Source organism: Mus musculus, chromosome 18 (assembly GCF_000001635.26).
Source record: "Mus musculus strain C57BL/6J chromosome 18, GRCm38.p6 C57BL/6J".
NCBI classification, from domain to species: Eukaryota; Metazoa; Chordata; class Mammalia; order Rodentia; family Muridae; genus Mus; species Mus musculus.
In genome coordinates, this window is record NC_000084.6 from 25082501 (window position 1) to 25098409 (window position 15909).

A 15909-nucleotide genomic window follows, 5' to 3' on the forward strand; every position below is an offset into this window, starting at 1 on the left:
AGCTGGCAGCCATGAGTATGCCCTCTCCTTTACTAGGTCTCCAGGGGCTGCTAAGTTGTCCTTGCTCACCCTGCCAGGGACAGAGCCACTGGAAGACACCCTTGTCCAGGTCCCCCACATGCTCACCATGAATGCCCAAATGCATGCCACATGCTAGGCTGTTGCAAACACATTGTCATTTTGATGTGGCTATTCTGAAGTCAGCGTGCATGTACACATATGCTTTCTGTCAGCCCCATCATGATACCACCGTTGCTCATGTTCCACGTCTGCCAGGCTTGTAAAGCTCCCAGAAGGGTGTATCTCTCTCCTAAAGAGCACATTTCATCAAGTGAAAACGAAATCAGCATTGAGATTCTCCTACACCAAAAAGGACTTCTCCAAAGGGTGTCCTTAGTCTCCCCCATGAGCAAAGCCTTGGTTTTCCTGTTGAGGGACAGTACATGGCATGCCTTTTCTCAGGCATGTGAACTCAAAGGGATGTGGCTTTTTGTTTCCTTTTGCTGTTATCAGACCTGACAACTTTGGGGACAGCCTCTGGGCTCTGAACCAGGCTCCTGCGCTAGGTTAGAGACCCCAAGGAAGAATGCATGAGAGAACGTCATCCAGGCAGGAGGAAGGTACACACTATGCCATCCCCAATTCCTGCCTGAAGGGCACTGTGGAATTCACACAGGATATCTTCTCTTGTGACTGCAAAGTATCCAGAACAATAAGAAAAGTCTACAGTTCTTCCCTTTTCTACTCTCCCTCTGCCCTTCCCATCCTTCCTCTCCTTGGGTACTTCCCTGTTCTATTCTCAGAAGAACGCAGGGCACAGGGATAGGATGCTGTCCCCAGTGACTCCTGACAGAACTTCTTACTAAGAAATTGATGATGGTTGGGCCTCTGCCCAGTGAGAGTTGTTTTCCTCCTTGTGATAAAGGCAGAGCTTGGCTGACTGATAGGCCTCACTGATAAGACCTGCATACCTTATGGCCATCTCTCCCCCACCCTGAAGGCAGCAGTATGCTCCAGAGAGAGGGGGTTGGGGGAGACAGAACAAGCAAGGGAACTGCCTGATCCACTTGTTTTATGGAATCTGGATAGGTCTCTTCTAGTTCCTGCCAGAATGTCTTCATCAACTTGAGTGTGAGTGTGTGTGTGTGTGTGTGTGTGTGTGTCTGTGTGTGTGTGTGTGTGTGTGTGTGTGTGCGCACACATACACTCAGGACTTGAGCACACATTCTCTAGGAACTGTCAGAATCCTGGCAGTGTAGCCTCTTCCAGCCCAGGGCAGTTGCTGTCAGGAGTGACCCAGCCTCGTCTGGCCTATCCAGATGGCATTTGGCTGGAGGTTTCTATATTCTCGGTCATTCTGTTACTTGTCCAAATTTCTTAACTGAGGGCTTTGCTCAGCAAAACCAGGCATGAGGCAGACAGAGCCATTTCGCTGCACTGTGGAGCAGCACATGACTGGGAATAGCAGTGTTTCTATTCTCTGATTCTTTACAGGTAGGCCCCTGCCCATGAGTGGTCCTCTTATCTAAGGTTTTTATTTTTATTTGGTTGGTGATGGGGTTTTGTTTTGTTTTGTTTTGTTTTGTTTTTTCAGAGTCTCGTGGGTTGATATGGAGCTCACTGTGTGGCCCTGCAAGTCACAGATAATCATTGGTCCTCTCACCTTCACTTCTGAAGGGCCAGGACTATAGTCATAAGCCATCCTACCTAGTACTTTAAAACATTTTAACTTTATGGGTATGAATACTTAGCCTGCATGTATATATGTGTACCATATGCATACCTCTTGGATCTCCTAAAACTAGGTTTATAGATGGTGTGAGCCACCATGGTGGGGACTGCAACTTGAACCCAGGTCCTGTGCAAGAGCCACAAGTGCTCTTGCCCATCAAGCCATCTTTCTAGCCCAATACTTTAAGAATATCTGTTATGAAGCAGAGTTGGAGTTTATTAAGAAAGGGGTTATAGATTTAAGCATAGACTTGAGGGAGAAGAAAGAAAGACGACATCCAAATAAAGGACAATTGTGCACACAAGATTGTAGGCACAGGCTTCTCCAAAGTGAGACACAAGTGATTCCTTGAAGGGCTAACTTTATGCCACTCGGCAAGCAGTATCCGAGCATCTGATCCCAGGGGGAATCATCCTCCTTGGATTAGCCTCCAATGTCAGAACTCTTTGGACTGCTGCTTGAAAGTCAGCTTGATTTACTGTGGGTTTTGCTGTTTCCCCCACAAAGACATTGCATTAATTTTATGCTGCTGCATAAGAAATGGCCCAAAACATCACCACTGAAAATAGTGCCTGCGTGTTGTCTTGCAGTTTCCCAGCATGGCTCAGCTGGGTTCCTGTGGCCAGCTGGGCTCTGATCCGGAGACCTGGGAGGACTCATCCTTCAACTCACTCAGAGTTATTTTGCACTTGTAGATCAGGTCCCTGTTCATTATTGACTGCCAGCCAGAGTTCACTGTCAGCTTCTAGAGGCTACCTATATCTGTACCACATGGCCCTTTCCATTTGCAGTGCTAGTGGTACACGTGGGATCCTCAGGTTTCTAAGCTCTCTGACATCTTTTGTGTTGCTGTTACAACATCTCCAGTTTCTGAGGCTCAGCTCACTAAAGCTGGCATGTCTAATAGCCACATTCTAAAGTGGACTTACATGTCACCTGCCCAGTATTGTTCATAGCAGCAGACCATGAGCTCGATAACCACAGAACAAGAATGATTCTTGGGGTGCTACTTTTAGATTTTTTTCCCAGAGGAATCAAACCAATTTTGGGGTGACCCTTGACCTCTGTTCTTAATGTAATTTCTACTCTTGTCTCCATCAGTAAGTGGTAAGGACCACGAGCCTGAACTGGAGGCAGAAGCTGGGCAAGGTGCTGATGAAGCCAGCCAGGATATAGCATCTGCCCACAGGGGAGCAGAGAGCCAAGAAGAGCCGGTGCTGGAGCTAGAGCCAGAGGAAAGAGCTTCACTGAGTGAAAAAGAGAGGCAAAACGAAGAGGTGAATGAGAGGGACAACTGTTCTGCTTCCAGCATCTCGTCCTCCAGCAGCACCTTGGAGAGGGAAGAGAAGGAAGACAAACTGTCTGAAGACAGGGCGACCGGTAAATGGAACCCCTTCTCCATGTGCAGAGGCTCTGCTGTTTTAGAGCCTGGCCATAGGCTACCCTGCCAAGGTGAACTGTGGGAACTGCTCACTCCCTCAGTTGTGTCACCTGTCCCATGGTGCCAGTCAGCCAGCAGCTTCCCACTAGAGCTCAGGCTCTGTGTCCTTCGGTGCTGTGGGATCTCTTAGTTCCATAGGTGGTAAAGAGGGTCCAGGTGGTAGAATGTGCTGAGGAACGAGCTGTGGGAAAGAAACCACTAGGTTCCCTTTATTGGTTCCAATGTTGATAATGGCAAATTTGGCGTGTTCCAATTTCTGCTTGAAGTTTAGACAGGTTATGATGTCATCTATTCCTTTAGAAGACTTGTTTGAGGGAAGTATATAAAAAAACCACGGCTAGAATAGATATATGAAACAAATCAAATTAGTACTTGTAAAACAGCATGGGTCACAGTACATGGAGGTGACGTTGGCATGTTGGACCAGCACATACAGGCTTTAGGTAGTCGTACACATTGTATTAGGTCCACTGGTAAATGTAACCTATGTGGTTTTCCTTCTATAACTCTCTCTTTTCAGTATTACCCCTGGACTCCATTCAACTCAGTTATAACTGAGAACCTTACAGCTAGGGACCAAGCAGAATATTAGGCTGTATATCTAGACCTTAAGGATCTCATCAGGGTTTTGGTGACTTGGCTCAAAGGGTTTTTCATACTACCTGTGACGGCATTGGGTTTGGTTTTCCTATCCGTGATTTTTAAGCCATCAAGGTGATAAAAACCAGCATTCCTTATCAGCAGAGGAATGGACCATGCTCTAGCCTTCATTGAACCATGCACACACTCAATCCCAAGGCTCCCCTTGCCATTCTGAGCCAAGCACTGTTTAGTCTTGTTAGTTACAACATTGAGAATACAGTTTCTGAAGCTCAGAAGAGTTAGTGAATGAATAAATTAATGAAACTATGCTCTCTTCCAACAGATCTGCCAATTAGCTTAGTCTAAAATACTTATTTCTTATGTTTTTCCCAGTTAGAATGTACTACTGAATTTGATTTCACATATTACTTATCACCAAGATATAATAAGAAAGGAATCCAAGACTATTAGTTTATATCTTAGATATTAATGCACTAAAAATCTCGTGCCTACACATGTGCTACACATGTTTTGCATACACATATGCTAAGAAGGACTATTTCATTTCCTCCAAGTAGTAATATAGTTATTTCCAAATTCTAGATGTATTACTCAGTTTTAACAGAATTATGATCACAAGATAAGTTCTAGGTAACTTTGGTCCTAGCTGATTTCCGTACATTATGAATAGTGTTATGAGTGTTACTCAACATTTTGGGGCTCAGCATATCAACAAGGTGGATTGGGAAAACTAAACCAGGGAACAGAACCTTCTTGGATCTCAGAGTACAGCTTTCTCCCCTAAAAAGGACAACTTTGGAAAAATGGAGCCTCTGAGCTCCCAGGAACCTACTATTCGCTTCCACAAAGAGCAAGTGGAATCCAAGTGTTTAGATGTAGAAACTGGAGCTTCTGGTGACTTTGCTGCTTCGCCTGAGGATTGGGAAGAGGATTAGTTCATTTGTGGGAACTTACTGGCTCCTCAAACTCCACACTGTTCACAGTGTCTAACAGCAGCAGGGTCAAGGCAACTCTGTCATGACAGCACTGGATGCTCCTCATGAAGTCGTAGAGACACTGTATTTCTCTAACTATTGTGTCTCTTACGACAGCTCATTCCAGGTGCCTTTCTCTTCATTTTGTTTCATGTTCAGCCCTGAACGTGGTAATTATCCTAGTTTGCCATATGACACTTGCAGAACAGCTGGATGGGCGCTAGGCATGTCTGTCTTGTTTGCTGTGAGCCCTCACTTCCTAGCTGTGTGCCTAGAACACAGTTGGCCTAGAGGTTGCTGAGAATAAGTTTGAAGGTTGAAACACAGTTGCCTTGACAATTAACACTGCAATCCCTGTAGAGAAAATGCCCCAGGTGCTTTGAAAAGCCCAGAGGCCAATGGAGCGAGGTTTCTGTACTACACTTACATTATAAAATCAGTACAGTAGACTGGGATAATTTGGAGGTGTTGTAATACCCAGAGCCCACTATGAACAATGTGTAAAGATATGTACTTTAAAACACTATTTTTTTTTCATTTTTAATTCAAGGTGAATTAAAACGATGATGATGTTCACACATCCCACTGGAGACCAGGAGGAGAGAAACCAAGGGAATAAATGAAAAAGCAAATAAACAGCACATTTAAGCCCTGAAACTTCAATTATTAGTTTAGCAGTAGCTGTTAAAAAATACACCAATTATCCCTATGCAAAATTCTTTTTTTCACTTTTGTTTCATACACTATATTCAGGTCATGCTTTTACCCCCGCCCAACTCCTCTCAGATTTCTTCTCTTCCTCGCCCACCCAACCCCATGCCTTTTCTCTTTCTTTTTAGGAAAAAGAACAGGCAAACAAAAAGACTTCCCCCAGCCCCCACCAAAAACAACAATAAAACACAAGAAACACACACACACACCACTCCACAAAAATCAGAACCCATAATATATAAGTAAAATATCAACAAGACAAAAAATACCCAAACTAAGCAATATGAGACTAAATGTCTACAAAAATATCATTGAGTAACTCTTGTCAAGCACACTGACAGAGGAAATGAAAAGTTAAGAAGTTATATTATATAATATATCATATGTATATTATAATAATTATATATAATAATAAAATATAGAGATAACTTATATTAATATCAAATAAAGTAGACTACAGTGCAAAGGGAGTTGTCAAGGACAAGAGGGACAATAAATAATGTATAAAATGTACACAAGAATTAAAAGAGTAAAGAAATAGACAAGAATACCAGCATCTTTAAAATAACCACCCTGTTGTGTTGTCATAAGAAAAGCCAACATTTCCCGAACAATGGAGAAAGAATGTGACTATCTCTTAAGAAAGACCATTATCTGCTATCAAAACTGACTCCCTGCTTACAAGGAGAGCTGTGCTGGCCAGCTGGGATGGTGCAAGAGTGAGATAGGAGGAAAGAGGCTAGGATCTGGCTGTGGAGGGAATGTCTGTCAGCAGGATGCCCAGCTCTGCTGTCTACTGAGGATCACAAAGCAGGTGCCAAGGATTGGAATGGTACTAGGGTGGAGAAAGCTGCCATCAGGGGACGGAAACCCACTCCAGAAGGAAGGGTGGGGTTGCAAGACCCATTCATGAATAGCTTTAAAGAAAGCTCTGAGACTAGGGTGAGTGGGACTGAGAGAGTGAGTGAGACATGCAGTTTGAGGACAGGTCAAGGTCAAAGGTGAGGAAGGGGCGGACAGAAAGAGGGAAACAGACCCGGTGAGTGTGAAGTCTGGAATGGAAGACTAGGACACTGAACCCCACCAGCTGCCTGGAAAAAACAGTTGGAAAGGGCTGAGTAAGCAGAAGCTTGTGTCTATGGGCCTTACAAGGAGAGAAACAGGAGCCGCGAGTGAAACAACTTTTAGAAGCAATATTATCTTAAAGGGAAAGATCAGAAGCTGGGAGTGAGGTAGAGATAAAAGAGGAGTCAGGAGAAGCCTTAAGACAGGAGAAAGTATACCTGTATTTACGGGAGAGCCCTGGGGATGGGAGAGGCAGAAAGGTCTCAGTAGGAGGGGCAGAGAAGTACTGGTGAGAGGACCAAGAAGCAGGGCAGAGGGTTGCAGAGAATCACCCAGTGGTTTCCTAATGCACAGAGTGGTTGCTCTAATAAGGGACAGCTGCAGACAGCCACAGGAGAAAGGCTGTGACTGTGCTCTCATGGAGGTAGGAGGCTGGAAGCTGAGTGGCAGAGCTCTTTGGACCTCATCTGTTAAACTGGTAAACTGCAGAAGCAAGACAGCCCAGAGAATGAGCTGTGCAGGCAAGTGAGAGGGAAGAGGGGGAGTGGGTCATAACAGAGGAAGGAGAGGAGAGGTAGCATTAAAGCTCCTTGAGATGAGACTGTTCACCTGAACTGATAGTATAGTTGTGGTGTAGAGTCAGGGGACAGAAGTCCCTCTAGCACTTGCCCTGGAGTAGGGGGGCACTTCCCGCCTTCCCTAGTCTAGCTATGACAGATGTGCCTTACCTATATATGGTGGCTTAGATTTTGACCTCCTGCCACGGAAGGAGGAAAGGGAAGATGTTATGTAGTACAGGTGGGAGCCAGGAGTGCTGCCATTTAGAAGATTCTGGAGACCTGGACTGACTGCTCAGCTGTGACCATCTAGTTTGAGTGCCTTATCTTAGTGTTTTCTTTGGAGTTGCTCCTTCATGTCCACCTGTTTTCATACATAACTGGTTTTCTTGTGGATTTAAAGCTCCCTGCGACTTTCTTACCACTTCCTTCTCGTGTCCTTTCAGGTTTGTGGTCCACCAGCCTTCAGGATGTGGGTGTGAATGGACAGTGTGGTGACATCCTTACCAGCAAAAGGTTCATGCTGGACATGCTGTATGCCCATAACAGAAAATCCACAGAAGATGAGGAAAAAGATGACGGCGAGCCTGGGAGGTCTGCGCAGGAGGTGGAGGCAGTGGCCAGCCTCGCCACCAGGATATCCACTCTGCAGGCCAACTCTCAGGCCCCAGAGGAGAGCATCAAGAGGGTGGACATTGGCTGTCTAGACAACCGGGGCAGTGTGAAGGCATTTGCTGAGAAATTCAACAGTGGAGAAGTAGGGAGGGGTGCCATCTCTCCTGATGTGGAGTCTCAGGACAAGGTCCCGGATACACCCCCAGCACAGCTGAAGACTGAGTCTGATTACATCTGGGACCAGCTCATGGCCAATCCGAGGGAGCTCAGAATCCAAGACATGGATTTCACAGACCTAGGGGAGGAGGACGATATCGATGTTTTGGATGTGGATCTTGGCCACCGGGAAGCCCCAGGGCCACCCCCTCCACCCCCTCCCACCTTCCTGGGTTTGCCACCCCCACCCCCTCCACCCCTGTTGGACAGCGTGCCTCCCCCACCAGTCCCCGGTAATTTATTGGCTTCTCCTGTGTTCAACACTCCTCAGGGCTTAGGGTGGTCCCAGGTACCCAGGGGTCAGCCAGCGTTCACCAAGAAAAAGAAGACGATCCGGCTGTTCTGGAACGAAGTCCGGCCCTTTGAGTGGCCAAGTAAGAACAATCGCCGGTGCAGGGAATTCCTGTGGTCAAAACTGGAACCCATTAAGGTGGACACTTCCAGACTCGAGCACCTGTTTGAGTCCAAGTCTAAGGAGCTGTCTGTCACCAAGGTAGGCTGGGCCCCGCATGGTTCTTGCTTGGGAGGAGGAGAGCAGGGTTAGTGCTTGATGAGATGTCCTGTCTTGTTGCTTTGGCTATTTGCTAAGCAGTCTACTGGGACTCACATGTCTAACTTTTCAGACAACCCAGGAAAAGAAGCAAAAAAGGCCAACCATGGATGGCCGTGTAGTCTGCGGTAATGTCGGCGCACCCCAAAGGAACTGAACTTGCTTACTTAGCAGGTGTCCGGAGCATACTCATCTACTGTCACCTCAAGTGAGGGACCAAAGTACCACTTTGAAGTTAGCTGTAGCCACTCAGTGCTTTTCCAGAGGCCATAATTCAGTCTTTGTATAATCCTCTGAGCTGACATACCAAAACTACCTAGATATTCAGTAATGACATATCTGTATCCCTGGAAAAATTATATATGCATTATGTTTTTTATTTTCTTAAATGTCTGAGAACCTGCAGGCATCACTTTTGCAGTATTGTTAACACAGGAATTGCATAGGGTTATGCATGGGAAACACTTTACAATGAATGGACATAACACAATGGTCAGCAAACTCTGATATAGAAATGCATAGCAGATTGTGTTTCCCACAAATATGTGCTTTAATAATGCCTCCATTTGATATCTCAACCCACAAATGTCTAATTCAGGGTATACTGAACTTTTTTTAAGGTTAGAAGTTATCTTTCCCTCTAGGAATTTGGGCAATGAGAAAGTGTTTTGTAAAGTCTGATGTAGACAAGTGTACCCAGCCTTTTATACTGCAACACAAGGTCACTAAATAGCTCACGCCTGAGAACCATGCAACCGAGTCACAGGAACAGCTGCAAAAATCTTTAATGTTTTACGTAAGCTTTTGATTTTATGTTGGGTCAGATTCATAGCCAGTGGGACAGGCTGGAAGGCGGCATATAAGAGTTGATAACTCTGAGTCACTTCTATCCCCTGGCTGATTCATCCATTCGTCATCATTTGAGCTGAGGATAAAGTTGCCTGAGTCCAGCAACTCAGACTTAGAAGTCAGGTACCAGTTCTAAAGACAAAAAAATGTGTTGCATCTTTAGGACGTGTGTATGCGCACACATGCATGTGTTTCTAAGAGGAGGTGCCATGGCTGTTGAGTGATGCTGAGGGGCCAGCTGGGCCGCATTCATTGGTCAGTCTTCTTATAAATCCATGTTGAGATCCTTAAACTTCTTGACCCCCTTTGCCAACTGGTGTTTTATCCTGGTGTCTATTTCTGCCCAGGCTCAGAGAGGATATGACTCTCAATTATTTCCTGCTCCAGAAATCTCCTTAAGTCAGAATGAAAGCTTCATTACTTTAAGATCTGAACTACTGAGCTTTAATGTAAATTATCACATCTCATCAATCCTGTTCTTTTGTTAAAGTGGGTCTAGATTTCGTTCTTTCGAGAATGTAATCACCAGTAATGAAACACTGAACACCTACTCTCAGTGTATCCATATCCTGATGTTTTCAGGATGTTGTCATACAGTGCTTAGGTGCCATATGTCCTCCTCTTCTTTGTACAGTCAGCCTGGCATTGTGGGGAGGACCAGCTGAGAGTTAGATCATGACCCATCTCATACACTACACTGGACCCACTGACCCAACTGCATTCTCTCTCCCTCTCTCTCTCTCTCTCTCTCTCTCTCTCTCTCTCTCTCTCTTCTTTCTCCTCTTCCTCCTCCTCCTTCCCCCTCCTCCTCCTCCTCCTTCTTCCTCCTCTTCTTCCTCCTTCTCCTTCTCCTCCTCCTCCTCCTCTTCCTCCTCCTCCTCTTCCTCCTCCTCCTCCTCCTCCTCCTCCTCCTCCTCCACCTCCTTCTTCTTCTTCTTCTTCTGTCCCATACTCATTTGTCTGGCTGTGCTGCTAGCTTCCTGCAGTAGCTCATGCCCTGGATGTTGCTGGGTGAGGCTGCCTCAGGACTGAGAATAAAAAGGGAGGCAGGTTGGTAATGGAGGCATGTTTAACTTCCTTTATGGTAAAATTAAGTTGCCGCAAGAAGACTTAAAATGAGTGTTGCTTCACCCATCTCCTCTTCTCTCAATTTCACTGTGGCTGACATGGTTGGTGATAAGCTATTGGCTTCCATCCTCTCAGCACCCCAGAGTGCTATTCCTACCTGTAGCAGGGTGAGCACCTCTCCATATAGTGTAAGGCCTTGCTAATGGCTAAATGTTTCCATGTTTGGTAAAGCAGGGACATAAGGGAATAGTCAGTCATCCACATTGGTGAGTTCAGCATCTTAAGATTGCATCACTGCAGATGGAACCCATTTTTAAAAAATGTGTATTTGTGCTGAATGTTTATAGAATGTTTCCTTGTCCATATTTCTGAAACAGTACAACAGCTAGTACATGGCATATGTATTATGCTAGGTAATATTAATAATCCAGAGATGATTTAGAACACTCTAGAGGATTTTAAGGGTTATGGACAAAATATGTAAAAATCCATTTGTGTAAGGCATTTGAGAGTTATTGTACTCTCTGGTGGTCCTGTAACTAATCCCCTAGGGACACTGAGAGACAACAAAACTGAAACATTTATTAAATTGTTTCCAGAATGTTTTGCAATGAAACTTAGGAGCATATATATATATATATATACATATATATATATATATATATCTTTGAGGGTTTTGTTGTTGCTTGGTTGTCTTTTTTTTAATTTTTTTTTAAGGAAATGTGAGCCAGAGCTAATTTTCAAAATGCTATAAGGGGTGAAAATGCAAATTAATATTATAGCATCACCACCTTGGAGAGATGGATCCTTTTTGTCTATGTTACCCATTCCCATATAATTAATTCTACACCTGGTTTTAATCACTGACTGTGATTTTCATACAACACAGCTGTATACAGCCACTTCCGAACTCTGGCTCATGAGAAGTTTTTCATTAAACACAATGGTCTATAACAAAAATGAAATCAACTTCACAAGACAGCAAGAAACAAAGGGAGCTAGTTTTAGTTTCTATTGGAAAACTAACACCAGACCAAAGTGATAGGGTATGGCTGTGATTATCCAGTCATGCCCTCCCCAAAGATTCACTAGTGAGAGCCAGTGCCGGGGGACCACTTAAAAATCCCGAGGAGAACAAAAAGATGCCTTTATTTTCTGGGTTTTTTTTTTCCAAAAATAGTTTGTGAAACAGAACCCACTTTTCTGACTTGGCAGCAGATGTGTATATATAGCTTTTTTATAGGATGTTGCTCATTGGGTTGTGTGGAGACAGAAACCCTGGGTTAAGCCTTACTGTGTATTTCTGCTGCTGCTCTGAGATGTGGTGATGTATGTTCAAGTGATTCCAGAGAACTACTTCAGGGCAGAGAGTCATGTGGACTTGACATGAAGAACCCTGTGAGATGGTCTTCCCAATTCTTATGTCCAACAAGGGGCTGAAAACCCCTTTACTCTCAGGGGGCACCTTCTTCATACTGCAGTTAGCTACCAGACCAAGACAAGTGTGGAGGACGCCATAGAGTGGCAGAGAGAGGACTCGGTTTGGCTCTTGGGAACATTGTGGTTCCTTGGGTTTATCTGGGGAAGGGTCTCAGATGGATTTGGTGACAATTTGTGTAGCTCTGTGTGTTTCCTTTTTCCATTGCTGCAACAAAACATAATCAAAACAAGTCATTGAAGAAAGAGTTGATTTGAGCTTACAGCTCTAGAGAGGGTTCGAATCCATGATGGCAGAGCAATGGGGTGGCAGCCGGTGCAGGAAGCTGGGGGCTCACATCTTGGACTGCCAGCACAAAGCAGGAGCTAACTAGGAATGGCTAACTCTGGACACATGTCCTCTTAGCAAGGCCACAGCTCCTAAACTTACCCAAACACTACCACTAACTATGAACTAAGTATTCAAGTGCTTGACATTCTCATTTAAACTACCATGCTCTGTTCACCCTGAAGTTTGTTAGGATAGCAGAAACTCCTTACCCAGACTTTTAAAAGAAATATAGAGATGGTGATGTAATGGGCCAGGGTGTAAGCTTCAACCTGGGGGATTTTGCTGGTTTTGTTGTTTCCCTGTGTAGCCCTAACAAGCCTGTGTAGACCAGGCTGGCTTTAACTTTGCAGATGACATTCACGTCTACTTCTCTCTGTGTTGGGGTTATGGGTCTGCACACCTGCCCAGGCCTAGGCTGGGGGATTTTGAAGTATCTTAGATTATGGAGTAGACCCAGAGTTTGCAAGTATCTGCTTTAAAGTGACACATAAACATAGCCTCCTGACCATCTTCCACAGTGGCACCCTGATCTGGCCTCTTCCCTGGAGAAGAGAGAAAGGTGTCTGCACTTGCCATGCACATCTGGGATACGAGGGTGTTTGTTATGTTCTTTATAACACTAGAAAGCCCAAATTCTACCTAGGGATTAGAAACACAACTTTTTATTCCTGGGCTTCTACCACAGTTGGTAACAGAGACTCACTACATCCTCTGTTTATGATGATAGGAAAACACAGGATGTTCAGTGTCCAGTTGGCTTCAGGTATCAGAGTCTCAAAAGTATGAAAAATTAATACCCTTTCCCCTTAATAATAAGGCAAGCCTGTTCTGGAGTAGAATGATTTTTTCTTTTATTCCCTCCCCCCATTCATTTTTAAAAAACAGAGTCTTACTATATAAGTCCTAACTGGCCACAAACTCAAAATAATTCCCTTGCCTCAGCTTTCTGAGTACTGGGGTTAAAGGCATGCACCACCATGCCAACTAAAGATTTTATTCTTAACTAAAGATTTTTTTGACTTTATGTAGACCTTGCTTTTTGTTTGTTTTGCTAGAAAGCTTTGCTATGTATTTCTTTATGACTCTCATGAAAAGACTAGAAAAGATTCTAGAGTTCTCACCCTTGTTACATCTGTATTATTGCAACGTGTAACCCTGTAACTGTCACTTTCTCAAGGGAGAGTTTTGAAAATATCCCATAGTGTCATTCTTGGCAGGAGTGAGCAGCAGGGAGTCTGCAGGCATGATTTACCACTTCCAGAATGGCCAGGCTAAGCCAGACCCAGACCCAGGGTCTCCAGCACCTGCTGCCAAGCAGCTCATGCAGAAGCCAGTTGCCTTTCATGGAAGTGCTCTCAGATTCAGCAGCCTTCTCCAAGACTTGGGGAGTTCTCCAAAGATGGGTTTCTTATCCTTAGATGGGTTTCTATTTTCAATCGCAGTCCCTTCTGAGCCTACAAGTTCAGTGTTTTCAATGTTTCACTCTCTAAACATTTTGATCCTCTGTTCCTAATAAAATTACTCTTTAAAACTTCAAGCGGGTGAGCCCAAGACATAGCTCAGTAGTACAGCATTTGCCTAACATGCAAGGCCCTGGGCTCTATACCCAACAGGGGGAAGAAGAAATGAATCAAAGAGGTGATATGTTGTGTCAGTGTCTTAGTCAGGGTTTCTATTCCTGGACAAAACATCATGACCAAAAAGCAAGTTGGGGAGGAAAGGGTTTATTCAGCTTACACTTCCACATTGCTGTTCATCACCAAAGGAAGTCAGGACTGGAACTCAAGCAGGTCAGGAAGCAGGAGCTGATGCAGAAGCCATGGAGGGATGTTCCTTACTGGCTTGCTTCTCCTGGCTTGCTCAGCCTGCTCTCTTCTAGAACCCAAGACTACCAGCCCAGAGATGGTCCCACCCACAAGGGGCCTTTCCCCCTGATCACTAATTGAGAAAATGCCCCTCAGCTGGATCTCATGGAGGCATTTCCTCAACTGAAGCTCCTGTCTCTGTGATAACTCCAGCTGTGTCAAGTTGACACCCAAAGCCAGCCTGTACAGTCAGCATCTTAGCAAATGTTAATTAAGCTTAATGGAAACTCTGTATTGAGTATAAATGTCTTTCTGACATTTCTTGTTGCTGCCTGAATCTTCATCTTTCTGCCTTCCGAAGCTTGGAGGCAAAGTGAGGGCCTTTTCTTTCCCGAGGATGCTGGCTGAAATCCCGAGTGATCATACACTTGCATGTGATATGGCCTTACACCCTCCATAACTATTCAGAGTCAAGTTTGAGTCCTTACCTGCAGCTTCTAGGGATAATGGTTTGATCTACTCTCAAACCCAGTTTCTACATCTCTAGCCCAGGAAGCATTAGCCATCTGTGTTTCCACTAAGCACCCATTTCACCTAAGCCTAAGCAGGGACTTGCATTTAAAGACTGTGTTACTCTTTCCCCTCTGGGAAGCACTGGACATTCAGGTTTCTGGTTCTCCATCTGACTCTAGGGCTGTCCTTATCAGTCATGGCCCATGCTTGAGCCTTGGTAGTTATCAGTCTGCCCAAGGGGCTGCCTCTTTCGCGCTTGTGTGTTGTCTGTTAAAATTTCCTTCTAAAGACATTCATCTCGGTTGTCCTATATACCAGACCCTCACCCCTCTGGGACAGCCTGTGAGTAAGGTGCTGAATATTCCTGTCTTCCTTCCTGCTCCTTCTCTATGAGGTCTCTGTTCCCTATAGGGTAACCTCCAAATCTCTTTCATCCGTCTTGGCTATTTAGACACCTTACCCCTTCTCAGCATTGTTCTTGGTTAAGTGCAAAAGAAATGGACAAAAAGCCTCGCATGGCACCCAGGCCTGAGGCCTGTCTCCAGAGATTGTCTTCGGGCTTGGGGGTGGTAAGAGGCACTATATAGGCTCTCAAAAGAGGAACTTGATTTAATAGGCTTGGAACTAAAACAGCCTGGAGACTTTTCAGGGCTCCGCCCTTCTTAAATGAACAAGTCCCTCCCCCTCTGGGACCCTTCTGGACATACTTGGGAAAGTAGCTTGTTTCAACACAGCCCTGCAGCCATTTCCCTCACGGGGCTGCATACCTACTATGCAAAAGCAGATATACAGTGGAGATAGCCCTGTTTTTATGTTCAGCCTCCCAATAGTTAAGCACTCTGTGCCTGGAGTCTTAGATGGTGGTACTTTGTTCCAGCATTCCTCCCATCCTGACCATTCTTGAAACTTGCTGAAGAGGAGGGCAGAGGTTGGCTGTCTTTAACCTTTAGTGCAAGAACTGAGGTTGAAGCCACCCTTCCTGTGGCCCTGAGCTGACCGATGGCATTGGAGGCCTCCTGGCCCTCCACAGGGTATGTCCTTTTCCCACTCTTGCTTGAAAAGTTCTCATTTGGGAACTAGGCACCTACAAGCTCCTCTGGAAATAGGATACCAAGGAGGGGTGATAAGTAAGCCTACAGAGACAAGCAGGCAGGTGGAAAAGAAACTGTTAGTGCCCAGATGTGGTGATGCATGTCTGTTATCCCGGCCCTCAGGACACTGAGGCACTTTAAAGAATTAATGGGTTAAAGACCAGTCTGTGCTTCAGAGTAAGTTAGGAGACAACCTAGAAAAATCCTGTCTGTGAAACTGAAACAGAGTAAACAAAACAAACTGTTGAAGACTTAGGCTGGATCCTAGCCTCTCCTGCCTGTGTTCTGGGTTTGATCTCATGCCCCGTGATGTCCTGAGTCTACTGTTGGTAGAAGCAGACACAAACCATG

General features: G+C 45.0%; 1 protein-coding gene across 6 annotated transcripts in view; it reads left to right on the forward strand.

Moving 5' to 3' along the window:
• The window catches only part of Fhod3 (formin homology 2 domain containing 3), a 425120-nt gene that overhangs the window by 374113 nt on the left and 35098 nt on the right, over nt 1-15909 (forward strand). For all 6 annotated transcript variants that reach the window (XM_006525826.4, XM_006525828.4, XM_006525830.4 and 3 more), the window contains 2 exons: nt 2834-3112; nt 7530-8407. In XM_006525826.4, the coding sequence (XP_006525889.1) occupies nt 2834-3112; nt 7530-8407 (1157 nt within the window). The remainder of the gene's footprint in view (nt 1-2833; nt 3113-7529; nt 8408-15909) is intronic.